The sequence below is a fragment of the Centropristis striata genome, chromosome 23 (genome assembly GCF_030273125.1).
Source record: "Centropristis striata isolate RG_2023a ecotype Rhode Island chromosome 23, C.striata_1.0, whole genome shotgun sequence".
NCBI lineage: Eukaryota > Metazoa > Chordata > Actinopteri > Perciformes > Serranidae > Centropristis > Centropristis striata.
This window is the reverse complement of record NC_081539.1, coordinates 13,943,478-13,968,517: the sequence shown is the minus strand read 5'-3', so window position 1 is coordinate 13,968,517 and position 25,040 is coordinate 13,943,478. Positions and strand designations below refer to the sequence as shown.

Genomic DNA, 25,040 nt, shown 5'->3' with positions numbered 1-25,040 from the left:
AAAAAAACAGATGATGTAAACAAACTCAGAATCTGCTTACACAGGCATCGGAGCTCTTGACACGACCTCCCTTGGCTCGTTTCAGCAAGCGGATCCAGGTGGCCTTCATCAGCCACACTGGTCATTCAGTGTCCTGAGCCACTGCCCCCCCCTGCTACTGCTACAACTACACCTAACTGCACTGCTGTGGTCACTTGTGCACCAGCGCTGCAGCGGCCGTCACTGCTCTGGCTACAGGTACATTCAACACTGTGGCGGCGTGCACAGCTGGTTCCTGTTACACCTTGGCTGTAAATGCTACCTTCATCTCTGGGTAAATAAATAGCTTTGGAGTTGGGGCTCCTTGTTTTGCTGCAGCTCCAGCTAGCTCTGCTGCTATCTGTAGAGCCACAGCTTCTGCTCCTTCTGCTGCTGCTGCTGGCGCTGCAAAAGATGGGGAATCCACAGGAGCTCTCTGCCCCGCGCATAATCTCAGCAGCTCTCTCCCGCGTCTGCCCCAGTCTCCTTGAGTGCTCAGTCTGCCGCTGCAGGTGCTGAGGCTGACTCCCAGTATGAGTCAGGTGGCTGCGATGCTTCTCAGCCTCTCGCTCAAGCTTTGGCTTCAGCCTCCTTCTCCTCCTCCTCCTCCGCTGTAGCCTTCCCCCGTGCTGCTCCACACGCGATGGATAACAGCAGTTTATCTACATGAGTCCTGGTGTGGCTGCTTGTGACAGACTCTCCGCCTGATGCTAATGAAGCTTCTGCCTCTCAGGTGCTGCAAGCTCCCTCTTTTTCTCTCTCTGTGTGTGTCAGCCTGTCAGTGCATGTCCTGCACACTCCTTCAGTGATTCTGCCTCTCTATCTCTGTCTTTGCCCTCCTCCTCCTCCTCCTCCTTCTCCGTCACTCCCCTTATTTTTTTTCCTCAGTTACCCCTCACAGTCACTCCATCTGCTCGTTGTGTCTCTGCAGTGACGGGATGTGCTGCTATATGGACACTGTTTATGTGTCGACTGTGCATGCTGTTTAAACACACTACATTCACACTGATATGAGCTGTTTATAGTTCATGGAACAATAGGTGTCACATTGCTGTCTTCTCAGAGGTGAGGAGCTTGTTTACTGCCGGAAATCTGCTCGCTTTTATCACACATCACGTTAGGGATCATTATCCTCATTATCAATTCATGCACTGGTTCCTAAGACTTTTCCTTTCATGCCCTTTGGAAGCCAAAAATAAATCACATCCGCCCCTTGCCCCTGCGTTTTAATCTTTAATAAGCCTGTTACAACACTGGGGAGACAGAAGCAACAAGACAGATTTTTAAAAACTTTATCTAGAACATGGACTAGATGTTAATTTTCATTTTCTGAATGGTTGCTGGTGTGCAAATGCTGAACAATGCTGCTCAATTAGACACACAAAGCTCTCTTGCTTTATTGATAATGAACGTCAGAGCACAATAGACCCTTTCATATGTGGATATGACTGCAGTGTTTCACAATATCATTTTTTTTGCCATTAAATTTGTCTAGTTAGAATAGATATGAATAAAATAATTGTTTAAGTATGTTTTAAAGCAAAAATACAGAATGTCGGTATTCTATATTATTTTGAATGAAAGTATTCTCTATTTTTTTTTAGTAAAGTTATACAGTATATTACAGTTTTATGCCGTTGTAAACAAAGCGGTTTTAATATGTTCAATATATGTACAAATTTAAGTTTTCATACACAAATGTTATTATACAAATATTGTTTTTTGCCGCACTAATGAAGAGATTTGCTGTGTTTCTCTCTAATACGTGACATTAAACAGAATATTTTGGGGTTTTGGATTGTTGGACAGACAAAACAAGATTTCCAAATAGGCCAGTTTGGACTTTTCATTATTTTCTGACCTTTTTTTTTTTTTAGACAAAACAATCAATTACTGAAAATAATAATCAGCAGGTGTATGCATAGTTAAATAACCCTTGTAGCCCTCATTGTGAGTACTGTATGTGGGACCTTTTCTGTGAGACAAAGAAAGACACACAAATGAGAGTTAAATGTACTGTATGTTTTCATTTTAAACCCTCTCTTCTTCACTCTGCATTAGAGATTCTGAGGTAAAGGCTGCTCTAAACCCTCGCCTGTCAGATCAGCAGTGATTCATTACATGTGAGCGGAGCATCGCAAAGCCACACAGGACGCACGAGAATAACTACAGTGTTAATTAAAAATTTCCCATTCTCTGAAAAGGAACAGCCAGAGTTAAAACCCGGCTGCAGGATTATTCAAACTGTCCCGTTTATTTGCGCCGCTGCACCGCTGACGCACGATGCTCCTCGGTCTGAACCGTCATGAGGTTGTGTGAGGTCACAGGAGTCAGGGGGTCGGCCCCTGTGACCAGCGGTTGAAATAGACTTGTTGGCTTTATGGGCAGCGGTTGCTCCCTGAGGAGCACTAACTGTAGATCAAAGGATGACATGGTAATCAGCGGTGCTTATCATAACCAATCAATGACACGCCTCCATCTGCTCAGGGTCTTTTCAACAAGACACGTGCACTTAAAAATGACACGTCTTACATGAAAGGAAAGGCTGGGGGAGGATAATGTGATTTTAGCTCATTAAGACCAATTAGTCTAACGACAAAGGCGATTACCTGAGCTAGATTATGTTTTGAACAGAAATAATGGGGAAGGTGGACAAGAGACAATGTATCTTGTCCATCTTAACATCAAACCCCAACGATCGCATCAACTACCACTGCCGTTTAAAAAAGAAAACAGAATTCAATGCTTCGCATGTTCTTCAAGAAATAGTGCAATGGTCACATATGTTTCAAAAAGGTCCGTTGACACTCGCCTCCAGAGGTCTCAGGGCGGGGCACAGATGCTCTGAACGTTGAGCTGTGGGGCCTGGAGATGAGAGCGGTGGAGCTGTGAAGGCTGCACTCTGATAGCAACACTGACGAAGACTCACATCGACAGAACGAGCCTCCGGCTGCCTGACATGACCGACCTCTAGACCCGCTGCCACACTGATACTGACAGCACTGTGTCACCCACTCACAGGCCACTAATAATAATCTAACAGCAGTATGATCCTGCTTTGATCCGTGAGGAGAGCTGCTCTTTATTTGGGCTCACCCAGCAGACTGAGAATCACAGCTCCGTTCAAAGCAGTGGGAATTGGGTGTCTTGCTCAAAGACATATCTGCATGGTTGACTCTTAAAAAGCTTGTAAATCTTCTGATTACAGGATGTTCTTTCTGTCAACTTTGACACTTTACCGTCTTGTCACATTTGCCAAACAAAGCTTTAATTTCAGACAGCTCACCACAATCCCGCCTAACATTTGATGGCAGTGTTTTTTTAGGTCATTGGTCCAAGATAAAACTTTGCACAGATGAATCCTACTAACATGCAGGCATTTTTTCTTTTTTAATAACATCTCAATTCCCTCTAAAATTTGGTACATATACATGTTCGACTTTGTTGATTCCTTATCCTTTGTTGGTAAAAGTTTAAACTTATTCTGTAATAATATCTCATGAAATTACTAAATGGATTGGAAGGAAATTTGGACATTCATGGTTACCATATGACTAAAATCTTCTATGCAGATACAGACGTTCAAAAGTTTGGGGTCACTTAGAAATGTACTTATTTTTTAAAGAAAAGCTATTATATCTATTATGTATTGTGTTATTGTGTTAATCCGTGTTTATAGTGTTAAAAGGCTCATTGATCATTAAACACCTGAGCATTATGTTAGCACAGGTGAAAACAGTTTTGTGCTGATTTTTGAAGCAATAAAATGATCCTTCCTCAAGCTAGTTGAGTATCTAGAGGTAAAATTGGAGATTTGTACAGGTTAAAATGTTTTTTTCTACCTTTGTCAATGTCTTTACTATATTTTTGATTTGTTTTGTAACTCATTTCATGAATAAAACAGTTTGTTTTCATGAAAACAGACATTTTCTGGACAACCCCAAACTTCTGAGAGCTAGTATATATATCATAATTCAGTTAGTTTTCGATTGTAAGCTGTGATTTTGTTAACAAATAGTCTGTATGAAATAATATTTCATTTTTTATGTTAGTAAAACAGAAACATTATGGGCAAAGATCAGGAAACAAATCGTTTTCTAAATTACATAAATATTGTGTAACACCGTGATATTGGCATATTTTACATGGTTTTGATGATAAATATCATCATATGAACCAACCCTTTCCCCAGATGATGTCAACCTCATGGTGGCAGAAAAAAAATCAGAGAATACATTTGGGATTTTGATCAATAGGATTGACCTGAAATTTGATGCATTTATGATTTTTACAGAAGGAATTCTACTTGCTGATCTCCTGACTTTCCATCTAGCGTCATCATTGATTAATTTGGTTCTCTTCGGTTTGTCAACAGATGCTTTATGATGCAAATGTATTATGTGCAAATTCGGAAAGATTAGGCCAAAACAAGCTAAACCAAATGGTGAACATGATAAACGTGACATCTTCTACATCCCATACAGAACCATGCCCTCTAAGCCTTTGCTTTGCCACATAAACGGCACACTACTTCATGCACTGGCGCTGAAAGTTGGCACTCATCCTAAATCGTGTCCTGCAGAGTGGTCCAATATTAATTCTACTTCTGAGCGAAACTGGGCTGCAAATCTGCACTAGCAACACTGAAAGGCCAAACAGAAACAGGAGAGTTGGCCGTCTTCATGCATTGGTCAGAGAAAGAGTGATGAGGGGGGAATTAAAGAACCAATAGCCCTGTGGTCTCATCCACCACTTTTATAGATTTACTTGGGCAGAGGTCCTTGCTGTTAAGACCACCAATGACCTCTACATGCAGCAGGGGAATGGCGATCATTATGTTAGGACATTGCAAATCACTGTGGCTATTACCACAGGAGGTGGTGAGTCAGTCACTGCTGCCTCCTGCATCTGACAGAATCACCTGTACTTGATAAAGTGGTTACACAAGGAGTTTATTCATGATGTGAAAGCTTCTATTTTCATTTTTAGCCACTATAGGGGCTGTTCTCCATATGTAGCCACTATAAAAATGGAAAGTTGTAGTCATGCAGAAAATAATGGCTCTGCATTGGGGTTATAAAGTGCTCTCATGGTCATGGAGTCTTTTCCTGAGTTTATTTATTTTTTTACGTCAGTTCTTGCAGTTAGACTGCTGCTCCTTTCCTCCAGCTCAGGCCACCCTGCACAGTGCACACTCACTCTACTCTTTACCGTTCACAATTTCATTTTAACGCACATGCACATTGATGTCTCTTTTCCTTGCAGTGCCTCAAATGTTCTTTCACTCTCCTCTCTCACATTCACACTTCTTTTCACCTTTCCCCATTCCTTCCCATCCCATAGTGACCTGTCCTCTACTGCTCTCATCTCCCGTCCCTCTCTTGGGATTCTAATATGGCCTTCTTGTCTCTTCTAAGACAGTCAGTGCATCTCCTGCAATTTCTAGACCACAATCCCAAGCACTTGTGACTGTAGTGACTGATGCATTTTATGTCAAAATATACGGCCAATCTTGTCAGTGTCATAACTTTGTCATACTGAAATGCATAAAAGTCTCTAATATTAATATTCGCAAATATTAGCACGCTAACACACTTTTCCCCGTGTCTGGCCTGCAAACGTCACAGTTTTTATGCCACACAGAAGCAAGTGTCTATATCGGTTCTGTCTTGTCTGTGAATTTAAAAGCATCAAGCAGAAAAGGAGCAGCTTGTGCAGTGTGCGGCAGTAAATATAAAGTGTATGTTACAGTTTGCACATGAATAAACACAGCAGCTCCTCAAGACCAAAGAAGTTCTAGGGTTTTGCTTCTTCAGCTGCTGAGCAGAAGTGTAGGGAGAGTCTGTGGGATTGTGCTGCTCTTTGGCTCTCTTCTCTGCCTAGGTTTCAAAATGTAGATATATTTACTCTCTGCCTTTTTTCATTTTTATTGGGCATCAACCTCACATTTATGGACATATTGTTTAAAACAGGCATGCAGCATAAATAAATGCTTCAGGTCATGTTTGCATCCGTGAGATGCAGCTGAGACACGAGTCTGCATGGAGCTGATGCAGACAGCTGCATGGATTTAAATGAAAGCGTAACTACTGCGTGAGATGTGCCAGTGAAGAATGCTTCTAAAAAGCTTATGGTCATGACAACGGGTTAGCCCAAAAAGACATTTTTGTTTGTTTGAACTGACATGGTTTAGGTTGGGATTTAGCCATATGCTAAACAGGCATTTTCAGAAACTAGAAGATGTTTGAATGAAGCCTTATACAAGCCCTTTGGTCTTACAGTTCTTTGGCTCAAAACATGTTTTTGTCTATATAAACCTACTCCTAACATTGTGCCCAAGTATAGCCTCAAAGAGCTGCTAGTGTTTCTGTAAACTGAAGTACTATACACATACCAATAGATTTTACGATCAGCGTATTAGCCTAGCTAAGACATGTAGTGGCATCAAGCCATAATCCAGTAATGTAAAAGAGTAAAAGGAAAAGTAGATCTAGCTTCAAGGGGTGAGCTCCAACTGTGCTGTTTGCAAACTTTCCCCAGTTGTAACCACAATCTGACCTCCAACTCAGAGCAAACTCCATCTTAAAATTCTGACCCACTAACAAAATGATCAAAACAGGCAAAACTCATTAGCAGCAGTGAATCTAGTGGGGCAGCGTGGTCAGACTGCACACTATATACCTCACATTATGCATCATGATTAAAGAATCAAGTTTACCGCCCGTGCCAAGTCATGTTCAGTTCTGGCTGACGGACTGTTGCCGACTGCAGTGGGCTGACAATGGGCTGAGCAAGTGTGCTAGCAGTTTCAGGCTTGGCATGATTCATTCTTGGCTGGAACCAAAGCCTCTTTTCCCAGCCATCTGTCCGTCACTGCCACTTCACTCAGTGCAACACAAAGTCAATTAAATCATCGGTCGGCAAACGCCATCTCCTCCGTCACGCAGAGACAATGAGAGCAGACATGACAGCCAAGAGTGTGAGATGTGTGACCGCTACGAGGAATACTCACTAATATTTAACACAGAAGAATTAAAACCAAGTGAGCAAGAGAGTGAAAGAGAAACAGATTGTCTGTACATCTGTGAAAGAAACAGAAGTGTGAGAGAGACAGAGGAGGGGGGAGGAGTAATGATCCCTCTGGCGTGGCAAAAGAGGGATTGGCCGCATGGACGTCAAGGTGACACTGACAGGCCTATGAAAAAAGTGTTTACCCAGCATCCCATGTGCCAGTGCATTAGATAAGTGCATCATCCCATCGAGGTGATGGACTCACTGGCTGTCAATCACATGATTTAAGAGCATGGTTGCTAACTAGAAACTTTGAAACAAACCACATGCTAAGAGGGCTTGAAAATAGATAAATATGCTATTATATTTACAAGCTTTTTGTGCACATACATCTATTTTTATTGTCGCTTCAAGATAAAAAATTCACCACACTAAAATGAAAAAAGCAAGAAAAAGTCACAAGAATTACAGCCATTCTTTAAAAGACTTTAAAATACTTTTGTTGTTGTTATTATGGTAAAAATATGGTAATATCATAAAACATCTTAAGCAGCCAATTCGACCAATTTTAGTCCTGGGACTACTTTTCAAGGAACTAAGAGGCCTGAGTTTCATAGCGGCTTAAAGACCTGTGAAGATTTGGCAAATTAGTCCTAAAATCATTGGGATTAATCATCTGGGAACCATGATTATTTACCAAAATCATCATAATCCATCAGACAGTTATTGCAACATTTCACTAACAAAAAAAAAGTCACCTCCTGGTGGCACTAGCAGAAAAGTCAAGGTGATTCATCCTCTGGAGAACATAAATGTATGTACAAAATTATGATACTTGATGACATATTTCATTCTGGTCAAAATGAGTGCAATTGCTTGATCAACTTGACATATTTCAGCTTGTACCAGAAAATATGGAAGATTTTAGTTTAAAAGTAATTGATCCAGCCCACCCAAACCCACTGTGCTGTACTGGCTTACATGTACTTAAATAAAGATGTAGAGTTAGGTTTTGCACCTCATGGAGAGCAGTTCGAACCCCTGCAACGTTATGACAAGACAAATGCAGGGTAACGGGACCCCTGCTACTGCAAAATATGTGTTAATCCTTTTCCTCCACTAAGTATTACCTGCAGCGAGCAGCGGCAGTCCCTTGAGGGGCATTGCTCTCATTTACAGTGAATCCCCTCACAGCCAGATCCAGTTTATCTCGCAGTTCTTTCCCTCTCAGGTCCCTCTGTAGAAACACAGCACCATAATAGGATCATGGCTGATCAAGAGGAATACAGAGCGAGAGGCCAGGGGCTGCTCTGCGCTGCTATTTTGTGCTTGCGTCATCAATATCCTGGCAGTTTCCCGGTGTATGAAGCGGGCTGTGGATGATTGATGAGAACTGGCTAAGAGAGCAGAACGAGCTGCTAACCATCTTCAGTGGAGCAAAACATGCCGTCCAACAAATGGGACCATGCTCGAGCAAAAATGATTTCAGCTTCATTTATTTTATTTCATACAGAGATAAATTATATGCTCTGAACCATTTCCATTTTTAAAGTTGTGATTTATGGAATTTTTGCCACAGAGGCATGGGGATTTCCCAGATTTCAGTGATAAATAAAATAAAAAACCTCTTTCTAAAACAAGCTCAATTTAAACATAAGGTCAATTTAAACATTTTTCACATCAACCCTTAAGATTCTTTCCCTATATGAAACTCCATATCTCTGAAGTGGACCGTTTCTTCATATCTACGATGTCCAAAACCCTAAAATATTCTTATTATTCTCATATATGACAAATAGAAGCATCACATAATCAAACTGGAGAAGCTGAAATTAATGTTATAGACAACTTTGCCTTAAAAATGTGTGAAACAATTAATTAGTTATCAAAGTAGCTGCATGAGCTGTGAATTGAATGTGAACTGTTGTAGTTAATTCAATAATTCACAATGATAGTAGTTTGCAATCATGTATAACACTGTGTACTATTCAAAATGTTTCAGTACCAGTACCAGCACCATTACCTTGACTCCGATACATGTTCCTGAGCTATTCTTTTCGACTGAGCCTTAGTACATGGTACCACCAGTTGAGCTCCCAGAGCTCCCCTTAAAATCCATTCCAACAAAAACAAAATGACATTATGTAACACGTGTTATGAGTCTTATGGTCTAGCATCTCAAAATACAACAACACACACCCGTCTCTGTGTGTAATGTCGTGTTTTTTTCTGCATCCAATAGCTACTTCACACTACACAACTTTTTCCCTGATTATCTGCTTGCTGTTCACAGACACGAGCCGTCTCACTTCAAGACAACAAGTTGTGTATCGTGAACAGTAGTCGGGTCATCTGAACTAACAGGCATAAGACATGAAACATTAGACAGCCACTCACCGGCATTATTAGATCTTGGGACACGCATGCTGCATGCTTATTGGCTGACTGACAATGATGAGATTTACTCCTTTGCTATTAAATGAAAAGGCATTTTTCAATGCTCAATAATATTGAAGTAACTCAGTTAATGCCAAAAAGTATTGAAATCAGGTATCCAGCACTAATCAGGTGAGTAGTGTTTAGTTTCACCGTTTCATCACTTCATTAAAGCCCTGCAGACCCACACTGATATTTTTAATCAGTCAGGCTGATTATTAGATCTCTATTTGTGTTGAACAAAGTGGAAAAATAAGTCTTGAATCATTGTTAGATTTAATAAAGGTTTAATACGTCAAAACTGAAATGCTGTGCATGCTGACATGTCACATAGATACTTCTGTACATGTAAACTCCTAAGCAGATCCCTTTTGTGTGTGTGTGAGTAGTTGGTTTTCAAAGACCTAAATGAACACAATTTAGGTGTGTAAAACTTTTTGTTCCCCCCTTTCTTATTCTCCACAGTCAGACAGTATCATAAAAATTATATTCTGTATTGTCTAGTTTCAACTCTTGATTAAAGCCTTACAATATTTACATGGTAAAGTATTCAATTCCCAGCCTGCTTGACATCAGCCTGACATATCTGGTATCACGACTGGAACTTATAATAAACTTCTGCAGGTTTCAACAGCTATTGTTTGGTTTATTGTTTGTGTTGACTACTGTTTTCAGACTTGCTTTTAGAGGCTCATTAGACATTAATACAGGGGAGTGGCTGATGACAATTACTGATTGCTATCACATGAGAATATTTCAGCACCATATCATTCACACAAACATTAATGGAAGAGGAAGTGTTTAGGATATTACCGAGAAACTTTCATTCATTTACATTGATGGTGAAGAAGTTGTAAAACAACAAAACAACTGCAAAGACCCTTCGTTTGGCTCACGTGGCTAAGACAAAACATTAGCTTTTCTTTAGGTCAAAGCCTAGTTTTGTCCCGGTCTCTGTACATAAAGTTCCCTCAGCTGTTTACTTTCATTCCCTCTCTCTGCCTGTTAACTTCTGTGTCTGCTCCCCACTTTAAGCTAGCAGCGGTCGTGCAGCGGGTGCTCGCAAATTCACACAAGATGCTTAAACGAGCGTCTTCGTCTCACAAGAGAACATTGTGCGACAGAGACACTGTGTGTGTCTTGAGCATGACTCTCACTAACTTTCAGGCAAAGCCGCGTCGAGGGAGAAAAATAGGAAGTGTATGATTACGCCCCTTTAAATCCTGCACTAATAACCTCCATTCTCCTGCAGTCCGAGTCCTTCCTCTTTGTTCGGGGAGTAGTGAGAAAGAAGAGTGAGAGGCACAGCAGAGTTAGGCTCAGAAAAAGTGTGAAAGGATATTGTTTGAGTCCTAGAAATCATGTTTCCTCAAACTTACCAGATCTGACTCCTCACTGCCGGAGTGATACATTTCTGCCCTCCCCGTGTCTCTGCTGTTCAGCCCGGCTGGGAGAAAATCTCCTCAGCTGCTGCCCATCTCCACTCGGAGCACAGGAACTCCTACCAGCCCGACCGCTTCTCTCCTACAAATCCCCTTGTCCCTGCTCCAGAGGGGAACGGCTTTGCCTCTTTGCCCGAGCAGAGAAAGTTGGAGCCAGAGGAAAGACGTTAGTTCCTCTCAGACCTCCTTTGGCCTACTTTAGTCCCTGAGAGGCAGAGAAAAGACCAGCGTCTTTCCCACGCTGGGAGAACACTCCTTTAGAGCGCCGCAACCGTCCTCCAGCCCCAAAAACAAGCCCCCCTGCCCCTCTCCCCTCCCACACACACATATATACACTCTGTCTGTTTCACACACACGCACACACACACACACACACACACACACACACACACACACACACAGTCAGTTAGGAAGTACGATCTCTGGCCAAAAGGGCCGGCCTGAAAATTCCAGAAAGCACCAAAAGCAGCTGCAGAAGCTTTTTATGTCTGTGTGTGAGTGTGTGATCTGCAGAGTTTACATGTGTTCCCTTAAAGAGGTTACGCTCTTAGGAGAGGAAGGCTAAAGGAGCTGAACTCACTGTATAGTCTCGACACATGTTGTTGAGACCGAAACGTCAGGAAGTAATTATCTTCACTACATCGACGAAATGCCATATTTGCTTTCATCATCAAGGGGACCAAAGTCATTGAAACTTTCCGTTTGGTCATTTGATGGTAAACCTTATATTAAAAAAACAAGACAAAAGGAAGTTACTTTGTAGAAAAAGAGCACATAACCAACTCTTACATCTATAAAATTAAAGTCATATAAAAGTTGGTTTAGTAATGAAGTGACAGATTTCTATTAGTCAGAGCTCCAGCAAATGCAGCTGGTATGCATCTAAGAAACTGTCGTGGTTACTGTAAAAAAAATCAAACTTCAAAGACTCTTCGGGATCTGACATCAGACACTGAAGCTGTATACGTTGTATGTTTTATAATAATGCTCCTGTTACGTCACAGTTCATGTAGCCTGAGCAAGTTAAATATTCTAATAAAGCAGTAAAACATGAGTCGAAACATGATTTGGAAACGGTCACAGCTGAGTCATGAGTTCATAAAATGAAACCATGACTAATTTAAATTTTCCTGTTATAAAACAGGAGCAACAGCAGAGGAATGCAGCTGGAAAAACAACTGAACAGCACATATGAGAACTGAATAGTTACATTTTATGTTCAACCTGTAAGCTCATACAACTATAAAACTACAAGCTCTGAGCTTTACTCGACATCCCAGTAAAGCCCAGATTTGTATTTTTCAGTGGGGAAAAATGTTTTCTGGGCGGCCCATCCTAAATCCTGGATTATATTGTGTTTGATCAGGGTTAACCCCTTTCTGAGGATTATCATCCGGTGTGTGTGCGCTCGGCACGTGACAAACTGTGGGATAGTTATCCTCATTTCACCAACAATGGTTTCAAAGTGCATCTGTTTGCAATAAGAACTCTTCTGTTTCCTCAGACAATAAAATCAGATGGAAAATTATGTGGTTTTATAACATAACCTTCATTTTAGTTCTGTTAAATAAACTGAATTTTAGATATACTTTTTTTTTAAAAGTGAACAACGATTCATTCAACTTGTTCGTCTATTACGTAAGAAGCTACAGCAAGCTAGCTTAGCTTAGCATAAAAACTGGAAACAGAGGGAAACAACAAGCCTGGGTCTGTCCAACTGTGCCTGGCCAGGAATATTTTTTTGTTGTTGTAAAGATTAAACAAATTAGATTGGTGGTCGATTGGTGTGTTTAATTGGTGTTGCGAGGCATATTTTGTTACCTCTGGTTTCCCCGTTTCTACTCTTTGTGCCAAGATATGGCTATATTATAGCGATAATAAAAAATACAAAAAAGTAAAATTATTATTTTATTATTGTAGATATCTCAATTACAAATTAAAATATTTTAAACTGAAATACTTATGAATATTTCCTAAAGATTTCCTTTCTTTCTTTTTTATTGCTGTTGCTTTACTGATTTATTTATTTGTATGTGATGTGTTTTATTTTATTTTATTTTGACTACTAAAACAACACAACATGTTTCATTGGTCAATTAAGGCTAATATTATGAGTCTATCTGTATGTATAAAATAATATGGCTGCAACTACAGATTTTTTTATTATCAGTTATTCTGCACATTATTTTCTTGACTTGTTATTTTATGATTTGGCCTATAAAATGTCAAAAATAGTGAAAAATGCCCACTGGAGTTGCTTATAGTTGACATATTCATATGTCTTGTTTAGTCCAACTATTAGTTCCAAAAATGCAGCTTTTGAAATTACTACCATAAAAGAGTGAATAAATAAATCACCAATTATTTACATTTGACAACCTGGACGAATTTCTGGTGTTTTTGACCTAAAATATATCACGGTTTGTGGTTGCAGTGGCAACATGAGGTCAAGGTAAACGAAGGTGAAAAGCAGACTATAATTAAATTCAGCCCTGGAGGCAAAAACCTCGGCATGCTGAGCGTGATGACAGTTGATCAGGAAGTGTGATGATCTGCTGCCTCTGTATGCTCACTAAAAAAGACTTTTACATGTGAAGTCTGCAACACACTGCAGTGATGAAAAGTGAGATTATGACAGTGATCAAGAAACGTTTTGAAAGGTGATTTTAGGATGCCACTTAATCAGAATAATGCGTAAATCCTCAGTATGTTTATTGATCCTGTGCTCCGGCTATCCCTGCCAGGATTTTTTTTTATGCTGATGCTGAAGTTTACTGTGTTCAATGTGTGTAATGGGTTTCAGCTAAAAGCCCCTACAATATGTCGAATTAACAAAAGCAAATAAAGCTATAGCCCCAATTGGTTGCTCTATTTTGTGTAATTACTGTAATGTAATGATACAATAGCATTCTTCACTGCCGACGGCAATTATCAGCTCTCTGTGAATGGGCTCTCTGAGCGGGATTTGACAGATCAATGTCTTCCAGTTCTGCCAGCGCTGGGAAATGAGTGCCGGCATTGCCTTTGGCTTATCGACCAGTATACATGCACACAGTGACGTCAGCAGGCGTCCACCCTGACAAGCACACAAAGGCCAACAAGGAGAGCTTACAAAAACCAGCATACAGTAATTGGACCACGAGGGGGGATCAATACAACATCCCAATGTGTTTCACTGCGAACAGTTGCTTCCTCTCGGAACGAAGTTACTACAGAGTCACCTTGAGCAGAATGAAGAGACTGATTGAAGACTAAATCTTCATTCTTTCACATTTTGCCAACTGCGCTGCAATAATGTATCAACACCTCTGAAAGAGCTTCTATGAAAACTGAATCTTTATGAAAGCAGAGTTTATTGCAAGACTGTTTGTGCACTAATTACAGGTGCTGAAGGCACTTAACTGCCAAATGAATGTTCATTGTCCAATAAAAGGTTTGTCACTAAGATTTAAAAAAAAAAATACCTGAATATTACAAGCATGATAACAATATTATCTGTTGTCTGTATGCTGTTTAAAAGGTAAGGCTGGTTATATTCTATATCTTTATTATTATTATCCAAAATCATCCCATGAGTAGAACAAGGCCATTTATGTTTTGTATTTTTTGCACAACAATGGAGCTTTGACTGCACTGATAATTGCTTACAGGATCAGTTCATTGTTTTGGTCTTTTAATGGGATTTGTTAGCAGTAAGAATAACATAAAATATTACCATGCTTTAGGTCCTGAAGTGTATTCGGAAGTAATAACTGTGACCATGTTTTACAGAAGTCCTGCACCTCGATCAATTTATGGCATTATAATGCAGTTATAGTGGCATAATTTATTTCACTTACATTATATATTGCAATTATACACAATGAACTATTAACATTTCCATAACCTCTACCTATAAAACTTCCTTGCCCTCTCTTCTGTGTAAACAGCTGCAGTCCATGTTTTTACTGAATTTTAGTATCATGACTGTTGGTCTCAGCAGATTCAGTCATGACTTCCATGTTGCAGTGAGGAGCGCAGAATTTAATGTTTTTTACTGGGTCTGGTTAGTGTTAATTATTTATTTTGGAAGAATTTCAAATGAGACACGTAGAATAAATTAATTTGGATTAAATATCACTGTTTTTCATCTAAGATTTTTTTTTTCTCCTGATGGAAGCATTTGTCACACATGATTCATTCATGGGCCATTTGAAATGGGAAAAGTTCAATGATAATTCTGTTTTTACAGTTTCTGGCTATTATAAATGGTGTAATTTTGGCTCATTTTTAAAAAGAAAACATTCCCCTAAAACCTGCTGGGGGTTATGGGGGTTTATAGGGTTCAACTTCAAGTTCAAGTTACTTTATTTGTACCCAGAAGTAGATTTTCAAACATCACAGGGTGAAAGAATGTCAAAACTGTTTCATTCAGCTTCCTTATGTCTTGATTAACTACCGATTAATCAACTACTGTTTCAGCCACATCATCCTTCTTAAAAGGGAAGAGTCTGATCAAACGACCCTGGAGCGTGTGGTGATTTGTCTGCAGTATAGCAGTGATCAAGCCTGCGTTACAGAACACTCTCTCATGCCACCAGGCCGTTCTAGCTCCATATCAGGAGGTCCTTCTCTCACTATTAAAGTAAACAGCCCAAAACAAAACCTCTCCACTCTGCCAAACACACTTGCCAGTGTTAGTTCATGAGTTAATCTGTGTTACATCAATACAAGATCATAACACTGAAGACATCATAACATGCGACAAAACGATGCCAGATTCTGAGGATAATTAATTGATTGTGACCCGGAGCATCTTACCCGTGACAGAAACAATATCCAACAACATCAACAGTGTTTTGTTTTCTGTCAAATGTGCTATTACAACAGGCAATGATTAATACAAATGATGTTATGGATGTTTAGTAAACTTAAAAAGATCACTAATTGGCTAAAATACACCACAATTAGATCATTGAAGATCTGTCAGAAAGGCCCATCCAAAGGTGTTTTGCCTTGCCAAAAATGCTGTTACACTAATGAAACTGGACTACAGGACTTGGATAAATCAATCCTCCTGGAAAAGAAAAACTAAAAGAAGTTCCTTATCCACTACAGGTCTGTTTCTTTGTTGCCCAAAACGTAAAAAGAAAGCAGTAAAATCTTCTATTGGGCAAATGCAGCAATGTATTCAGTTGATCATGTAAATGACCCTTTACTCATTTTCTCTCACATACAAAAAAATCACACTGCATGACAGTTAAATGGCAGAATTGATACAGCTCTCATAACTGTATGGTAAATATGTTGCTAAAGCCACTTAACAGAAGTTATGTGAAAGAACAACACAAAAGAAAGTGTTAAAAAAAAGTGTTCTTTTCTGCATCTTTTTTTTAAATAATAGTCAAAATGTCTATATTTAGCCAATATAAAGGGACTCACAATTTCAAGTTCTAAGTCCCTGTTCAAGGTATGAAATATAATAGGATATTTGCATTATGTGTCTTCTCCTTTATTTACGAGGTGCACCTGAACGCACCATAAAGAATGGCAGCACCCACCGTACACCGAGAAAACAGTGGATCGAAATAAAATTGGGTCATAACAACATGAAGTAACTTCATGGTGTTTTTAAAAATGCTTTAATCTCGCTGTTGTTTATTTGGTTGTCAGGACATTGCGAGCGATTGACGTTCTGTCACTTTTCCAGTGGCTCATCCGCGAAGTGGATAATTATATCTAACAACCAAAATCTTTTCCCTGAAGTGAAACCTTGTCAAATGGGGGAATCAATGTAGGGGTCCTTGCCATCAAAAAGGTTGAGAGTCACTGCTCTAAAGAACACCAATTAACACATTCTATTGGGTTTGTTTTATCCAAGTGTAAAAACTTGCCAAACTATTTCTTGGGTGGGAGCAGTAACTTCCTAGAGTCTTCACCGATTGACTGATTGTTACAGAAATTAAACCCACAAGATGTTAATTAATGAGCTTAAGAGGTGCTAGGAGGTGGATTTTGTTACCTTTGGACTGAGTCAGGTGAACTGTTTACACAGATAGTTGCTTATAGGATCAGTTCATTGTTTTGGTATTTTAGTGGGATTTGTTAGCAGTAAGAAAAACATAAAATATTACCATGCTATAGGTTCTGAAGTGTATTTGGAAGTAATAGCTGTGAATAAATTAATATGGATTAAATATCACTGTTTTTCATCTAAGATTTGTTTGTTTTTTCCTGATGGAAGCATTTGTCACACATGATTCATTCATGGGCCATTTGAAATGTGAAAAATTCAATGATAATTCTGTTTTTACAGTTTCTAGCTATATTAAATGGTGTACATTTTTAAAAAGAAAACATGCCCCTCAAACTTACGGGTGGTTGTGGGGTTTACAGGGTTAAAGAATGTCAAAGCTTCATTATGTCTTGATTAACTAACGATTAATCGACTCATGTTTCAGCCTCATCAACTACTTTAAAGAGGGAAGAGACTTTATGCAAAGCTCAGCAAAAAGCTACATATTTACTGCATAGATTTGAGTGGTACTGAGCTTCTAATAGGCAAGAACGCAAATAAAAACATCTCCCAAAATGTAGCACTAATCATTTAAAAAACATGTTTTTAAGAAGTATTGCTTATTTTGTTTTATAGTAATAAATAATTTTAAAAGTATTGTTTGGGGTAGCAGTACCCACACGTTTCAAATACCCAACTCGACTGATATAAAGCGTAAATTTAGAGCAGGACTGTACTGATCCTGATGCATAACATCCAGATCAGACTGGAGAATCCACGGAAGGTCCGCTGGGACTGTGATTCACATCTAATGAAACCCTGAGGGCTGGCAGCCAGCATCTGACTGAGGTTACCTAGCTACAACACATGCCAGGCCACTCGAGCCATGGGACCATCTCTAATTACAGACAATGAGAGAGAGGAAAGGGGAGAAAAAGAGGGGGATAGACAGAGTGAGTAAAAAAGAAAAGGAAAAAAGAGAGATGGAGATAGAGGATGAGAAAGAGAAAGAGAGATAGAAGCCCCAGCTGTTCTGTTTCCTGCTGCCTCTCTCAGCGACCCAAGAGCTCCACTGCTGCTTCCTCCACTTCACCAAAGGGCATCCTGCTAGCATGTGTGCTAAACCTGAGAATAACTGCTGTACTTATTCTGTATGAGAGAATTCTGCGCCTCGGCTTATTTATTGTGGTACGGAGATACCACAACAAAGATGGAAGTTAGAAGTTGAGTAAAGCTTACCCTTCCCAAGATGTGTTTAGTCAGTGGAGACAAAGCTAACTTGTCAAGCATGCCCAAGGGAATGAAGATCATGAGCTCGGAGTTGCTGGACAGCGTGTGGGAGAAAAGACTTGATGGCTTCTGAAGCGCTGACATGTCTAACCGTGTACAACGTTTGACGGCTGCAGTGCAAGTGTGTGGCGCTGACTCACTTCACGCTCGCTGAACACATCAACACATCGGCTGTCCCACATGGAGTCATAGGAAAAACTCTTCAGCCGGCAAATTGGGACCGTTGTGACCAATAAAGTCAGGCACAGGTCAGGCAAACACTGGCAGAGGGTGATGCACTCAAACTGTACACAAACACACTTTTATACTTGTGCATTAACTCCCCTTTCCCTCTGGTGACACACAGATATGATGGATGTTAGAGAATGAAACACACATCGTTGTACACTAGTGGTTTAGACAGAGAGCTACGGTCATTTTTAATTAGTTTAATGGACACTTTGATAACTGGCAATTTAGTGATTAGGGATTTGGTTATACATGAACACACAAGAGCTTGTTTTTGTCACTCACAAGGACATTTCATTAACATACCCTGAACTCAAAGAAATAGTTTGACTCTTTGACTTATTTGCTTTTTGTTTAGTTGAGAAGTTTGATACCATTCTCATATCTATTAATTAAATACATAGCTGTAGCTAGCAGCCTGTTAGCTTAGCATAAATACTGGAAACATGGGGGAACAGCTAGCCTGGCGAAGTCTAAAGCTCAGGTTTATGGCACAGAGGAGTCGGCTAAACCAGGCTTTGTTACCTAGACCAGGGATGCACCGATCCCACTTTTTCAGTCCAGATACAGATAAGAGCCTGACCGATATGGGATTTTTGACAACAATGTCGATATAGATTTTAGAGGGGGAAAATGTATAAATAACCAATATGGTGGCTCATATAGTAATTTTTTTTTAGCTGGAATGAAAATAGACATTTTTATGTGGATTGTGCACAGATCTTTTACCACTCTGCTAATGTACCCAGAGAGCTAGATTTCAAACATAAAACTTTGTTAAATAATAATTAAAATAGTTATATATTATACAAACAATATGCCAATTCTGTAGATTACTGAGAAAATAAAAATAAATAGGAATATAATAAATAGCTAAATAAACATAACAACTGTTCAGTCAATTGCTGACTATTTAAAAAAGAAATGAATAAAAAAATAAATTAATAGCCAACACGCAAAGCAATGTTTCCTGCATTATTTATTATGCAAAAAAAAAGTTATGCTGATACTGATAGGCCTTTGACAGGACAATAACGGATGATAATATATATTAGATAGATAGGTCTGTCGGGCTCTAATACAGATGGCGAAAGCTGCCAGAAGTGACTGGGGTAATTCTTTTATGTATAAAACAACATCAGGCCTGACTTAAACATTGCTTTTCCTAACTTTGTAAAACAAAATGTAACACATACATAGATATAAAATAACCAAAATATTTTTTTTATTATTAAAATTATAAATTGTGTATCAGCAACTTTGTAAAGAAATCCTTAAAATGAATAATAATTCAGATGCAAGTGTAGACTGGCCACTGCCAAGATCAGTTCTTTTGTTGAATTACATGGGATTTGTTGACAATAAGAAAAATGGAGTATTACAAAAAAAGCTTTCTTTCTTGCTTCTTTTGATACTGATCACAACAGTTTAAAGGTAAAGGAGGTCCTTCAATGTTGACAGCTCAGAAAATGTTTATAGTAATACAAAACTAAAATGAAAAAGGTGAAAAAGCTCAGATAAGATGCTGATTATGCACCTAAGTCCCACTAAATAAATAAAAAGAATAAACAGTTAAAGGTTTAAGCCTGAATTTCCTGATTCACACAACTGATTTCTTTTGCTCAAATTATAGACACACACACTATACACACTAAATATTTACATAATATAACAGACAACATACAGTATACTGCCTTCTTTTTCTTTACACTTTCAGAATAACAAAGCCAGTCTTGTGTGCGACTCTGACATCCTAATTTAAACACAGTCCAACTGTTTGAGCAGTTCAGTGAGAGACGGTCATCTGCTGTATCCTCACACATTCATCTGTGTACTGTACATCTCTACAGGAGGGAGGGAACGACCCACGCTGCTCACAATAACACCCACGGGGGTGATTGCTTGTGTCCACTTGATCCCCTGACTCACTTTGTGATGATTGCTTCTCTCAGTAAGGAGATTTAAATCTGCTTCTACATTTCCATCAACCCAGGATTTACAGTAGAAGAAATGACTGACATGAAACATGTTAAAATCTGTTCTTTATACCTTGGAAGATGTGGCAGTACTAAGGTCATATAAAAAGTAAAGTGTACTCAACAGTAGTGGTTGAAAATCATGGGTTTATTTTTGCAGACTCTCTAATCTGCCTTTTCTCTTGTGAATTACTGGATTATCTACCTCTTAAAAGGTTCCCTGTTTAGTTTTTAGCACTGTTAGTGCTTTGGAGCAGTGCTTCTATGAATGGGTCCTTATTTAGTTTATATCATGGGCACATCAGGAGAAAAATACATCCATCAACAGTTGTTAACATTCCCCGAACTAGAATATTCAAAAACTGTATTTTATGATAAGGAACACATTTATCACATTTATCATGCTGAACACACAATGAGCTTTGGTGACACCACTAGAGTCAAACCAATTTATTAGTAGACCATATTATCAGCCTCTATTGGCCTATTTAAAGTCATATTTATACCGGCATATATGTTGACCATATGCCCCAATATGAAAACTTTTTTTACACAACAAAAATTATGCTTGGCATGATTTAGAAATGGTGTTATTTCTGCTATTTATTAAATGTATTATTATTTTTTTCCTATCTAAAATGTTTAACAATATAATACATTGTATGTTTAACATACAAAATGTTAAATATTCTTTAGTTAAATTATTTGTTTAGGAAAGCAGCATTCTGAGTATCTTTGCAAAGTCATATTGGTGCAAAAATGGTGCACAAATAAAATGTCTTTTTGTCATTCCACCTAAAAACATTCACTATATCGACCGCCATATCAGTAATCATTGAATTTTTTCTCTCTGAAACTGGTATTGGTTGCAAAAATCCCATATCAGCAAAGGCTCTAATGTAAAAATAACTTTACTTCAAAGCAAACTTTGCAGGTTAACACCTCTAGAAATCTTGAAAAAAAAGAACAAAAGAAAACAAAAAGCATCACTTTGTTTGAACTAGTCAGAAGCAAGCATTGCGTAATTTCAAGGGATGACAAGTTAAAGGGTTCAGAAATACTGCCCTACATTGTGTAAAATGACAAAGATTAAATCATGCTGCTCCAAATAATCTAAATCAGTTTTCCAAAGATGGGATTTAGCTGCATGAACAGACTCTTTCACCGTTACAGGTATCTACACGTGGAAAGAGAAAGATGACCCTGCAGATTGTGTTTCACCTACAAGCATCAATGCCTTTCTACAGGACTGAGGGGCAGACACAGTCCCGCATGAATCCATGATTAAAAACTAAGCTCTACTTATATGAAGTGCATTCCCGACAGTATAGGCCTATGTAAACAGACCTCACAGACAGGGTATAGACAGACAGTGACCCTCTGGATGCCGTCACAAACAAGACTGCACACAGCAAAGAATCCACAAACACAGAGGAAAAGCACTCTGTAAGCTGTAATAACGATGCAAAAGCTTTCAGCAAAACAAGCCAGCGCTACAACTAATAGTACAAGCTCCAGATAGAGAAGTAAGCTGCTGATTTACACAGAAACAAGAACAGGTTGTGTTGTTTTTTTACCTTCGGCTTCTTAGACATGCTCGTTCTCCCACAATGCCTGGGACACCTGTGTCGCCTCTCCGTTCCACAGCGACTGTAATGAATTATGCAAATCCCCTGGTTTTTGTTCAGAGTAGCATGACCCAGGGGTGCAAGCAGCTGACGCCTGGCATAAAAAAACCAACCTCTCTGTCTCAGTCAGAAAAAGGGATAACGCTGACTGCTGCGCTACCTGGCAAGTTGCTCTTTAATACAACCGGTGTCAAGGTGAAGTCTAGAGGAGAGGAAGTGAGACATGGTCATCCTCAAGAGCTCATCCAACGGCAAGAGTCATGCTTCATGTGGAGTCTCACAGACGGATCACAGACACACTCGCATTGAAACGAGCGGAAACACATAGACATGCACGAGCGGACACACACACACACAATAGAGTGTTTAAGCTGTGCGGTGTCATGGTCAGCTCTGAAGTGTTTTCCTTCAGCTGGCTGGGCATTAGGCTTTAATTTGGTAGTGTGACATCTGTTGCATCAACTCAATGACACTATAAGAAGCCGACAGAAACACATACAGAAACGTACCTTCAGCTCCAGAAACACTCTGTCAACAGATACTTGTTGTGATAGTCAGCTTTAGTGTTACTGAAGAGCCTATGTGATGCTGAGCTGCAGTGGCAGAGTTGACCGCTGTAGTAAAACATGTGACCTCTTGCAGCTGTACATCGGTGGCCAGACAGTCAGTCAGGCAGTAACAGCACCATCTGGAGTCCTAATCCTCCTGGCACTGCCCTCCACTGTGATTATGAATGTGGCCCTCAAAGTCATTAGGCTTATTGGATAGACAAGTAGATACCTGGGATCAGCACACTGCAGAGGCGCTGCAACTGCATCACACACATCTGCATTTTCTGCAAATATATCAGGAGCAAACTAACTTAGATGTAAAAGCAGGTTTGGTATTTTTTTATGGGGTAGGCAACCTGATGCTCTGGAGCCACATGCAGCTATTCAGGCCATCTGCATTGGCCCTCTGTGGCTGTGAGAAAAAAATTATACAAAATAAAATGGTGTTCATCATTGGTGTAGGTCCAAAGCTATTTATATTCTTCAATTGTAAAAATGTATAGCTTACATATAGCACTTTTTTTCACATTTTAGTCAACTTAAATATCATTATAGCTTACTTTTTTCAACTTCGAGCTAGTTTTAATTAAGTAGGCAAGCTTTCGATTCCAAATTTGCACTTGGTTTCTCGCTACATTCTGACAAAATCATATTAATAAATGTTCATTATGACCTATTGGTAATGCTGGTAGGCTAATTAAGACTTAGTAGGCTGTTTCATCTTCATTGTAAGGCTCCAAGTAAGGTTTGCGGCTCCATTCCAAAATTTTTTGTCTCTTTTTGAACAACAATGGCTCTTGTGTTAGTAAAGGTTGCTGACCCCTGAGCCAGCCAATTACCAGTGTGTTTTTGTATGTGGTAGAAGAAAAAGTGGCTAGGTCAGGGTACTGCAGATCAATGAGCAAACTATCAACAAGAAGATTTGTGCAGTCAACACCATGAGGTGTGGAGGTATGCAGAGCCCAACGTGAGAACAATGCAGTGGGCCTAACCAATGAAAAATGTTTCCTTAAATCATTACTTCACTCCCAGAGTCAAAATGTTTCTGATGTTTCCACTAGGACCACCAAGGCAAAAATTTCAATTTGCACACAAAAAAATCCAGATTGCAATGAAACTCACATTCAGGCTCCCCAGAGGATCGATACACTTTCTTGTATTGGTCAACCCACAGCTGATAAAGCTCAGTATGCTGTTCATTAAGGGCCCTGAAACACTACAACAACATAAAAATAAAACTGATAAATGGTGTTATAGCCTAATGTTAATTTCTACTGGTAAAGTGTACCTTAACACTACAAAATAAACACGTTTTTTCTAAAATAAATAAATAAATAAAAACATTTTCATATTAGTAATCATCAGTTTGAAGTTTGACCAGTTTTGTCATATCTATAGAATATTAAATGAGGGATATTGTGTATTATAATGTGTATATAATATTAGATATTATAGGTAGTTAAAACCTGGACTAATCAGCATTTACTTCCCCGTTTACATTATTTGACCAAACAGACATTACAATAATAATCACATGTTTCCTAATTATTAACACAGTTGGTCTGAAGATTTTGAAGGTTATACTGTATATTCAATTTGGTTTGTCTGTCTGTCTGTCACTCTGTCTGTCAGTATTAAAACTACTGGCCCAATTTTCATGAAACTTGGTGGAAAGGTGCAGCATGAGCCAAGAAGGAACCCTGTAAACTTTGCAGCAGATCAGAATTACGGGACAAATGCATTAACTATTTTCTACTTTTGTTAACATTGCAAGATAGGTGTCGGTTGTGGTGTCAGAACGATCAGAAAATGACTTCCCCGCTGGGATAATGCACGTAAACACCCACTAAAGTCAGAATATTAACTTTGCGAGACATAGCAAGCCTTGGCTGAGGTCTATGCTTTCTTAGTGCCCTTCTTGTTATTTATATTATGTGTGTACTCCAATGGTACTCAGTGGTTTTTCTCCTTTCACTTAATGAGACCATTAAATATTTAAGAACTGAAATTACTTTCAAATGGTTGGTAGTCTAAGGTCCTTTTTTAAATTCTCCAGTTCACCTTCTTCTTAAAAAAAAAAAGAGCTTTTACAAAAAAAGGGGAAAAAATATTAATTTAAATGTATCAGACATAAATTAAATATCTGTCAAAGTGTTTTAAGACTTGGTTGACTGTAGTAAATCTAAACTAATTATTAAATAAGACTGAGAGGCAGCACTGTGACATTATTCCGCCAGACATTAAGGTACTCAACTTCCCAGCTCTGCGTGTTCAGGTTCACTTTGAGGACAGAGAGCTGGGCTGCAGAAAGCAGCAGCGTGACATATGCGGCATATGGGAGGGTTGAGCAAAACTAGAGCAGCGTTTCCCTCCGGAGGAAAACACATATGTACATCTCTATTCATGCACGCGTGCAATATACTGGACAAAAAGACAAAGTTATCGCAACGCCAAACATGAATGCC

The 25,040-nt window shown here is 39.2% G+C and overlaps 1 protein-coding gene across 3 annotated transcripts in view; it reads right to left on the bottom strand.

Moving 5' to 3' along the window:
- Positions 1–25,040, bottom strand: part of cacnb2a (calcium channel, voltage-dependent, beta 2a) — an 83,937-nt gene that overhangs the window by 32,760 nt on the left and 26,137 nt on the right. The window contains exon 1 of one of the 3 annotated variants that reach the window (XM_059327247.1): positions 41–515. The exons of the other annotated variants lie outside the window; for them this stretch is intronic. Within the exon in view, the coding sequence (XP_059183230.1) occupies positions 41–109 (69 nt within the window). The 5' untranslated portion in view covers positions 110–515. Of the gene's footprint in view, positions 1–40; positions 516–25,040 lie in introns of those variants that run through there. 3 annotated transcript variants of the gene reach the window in all.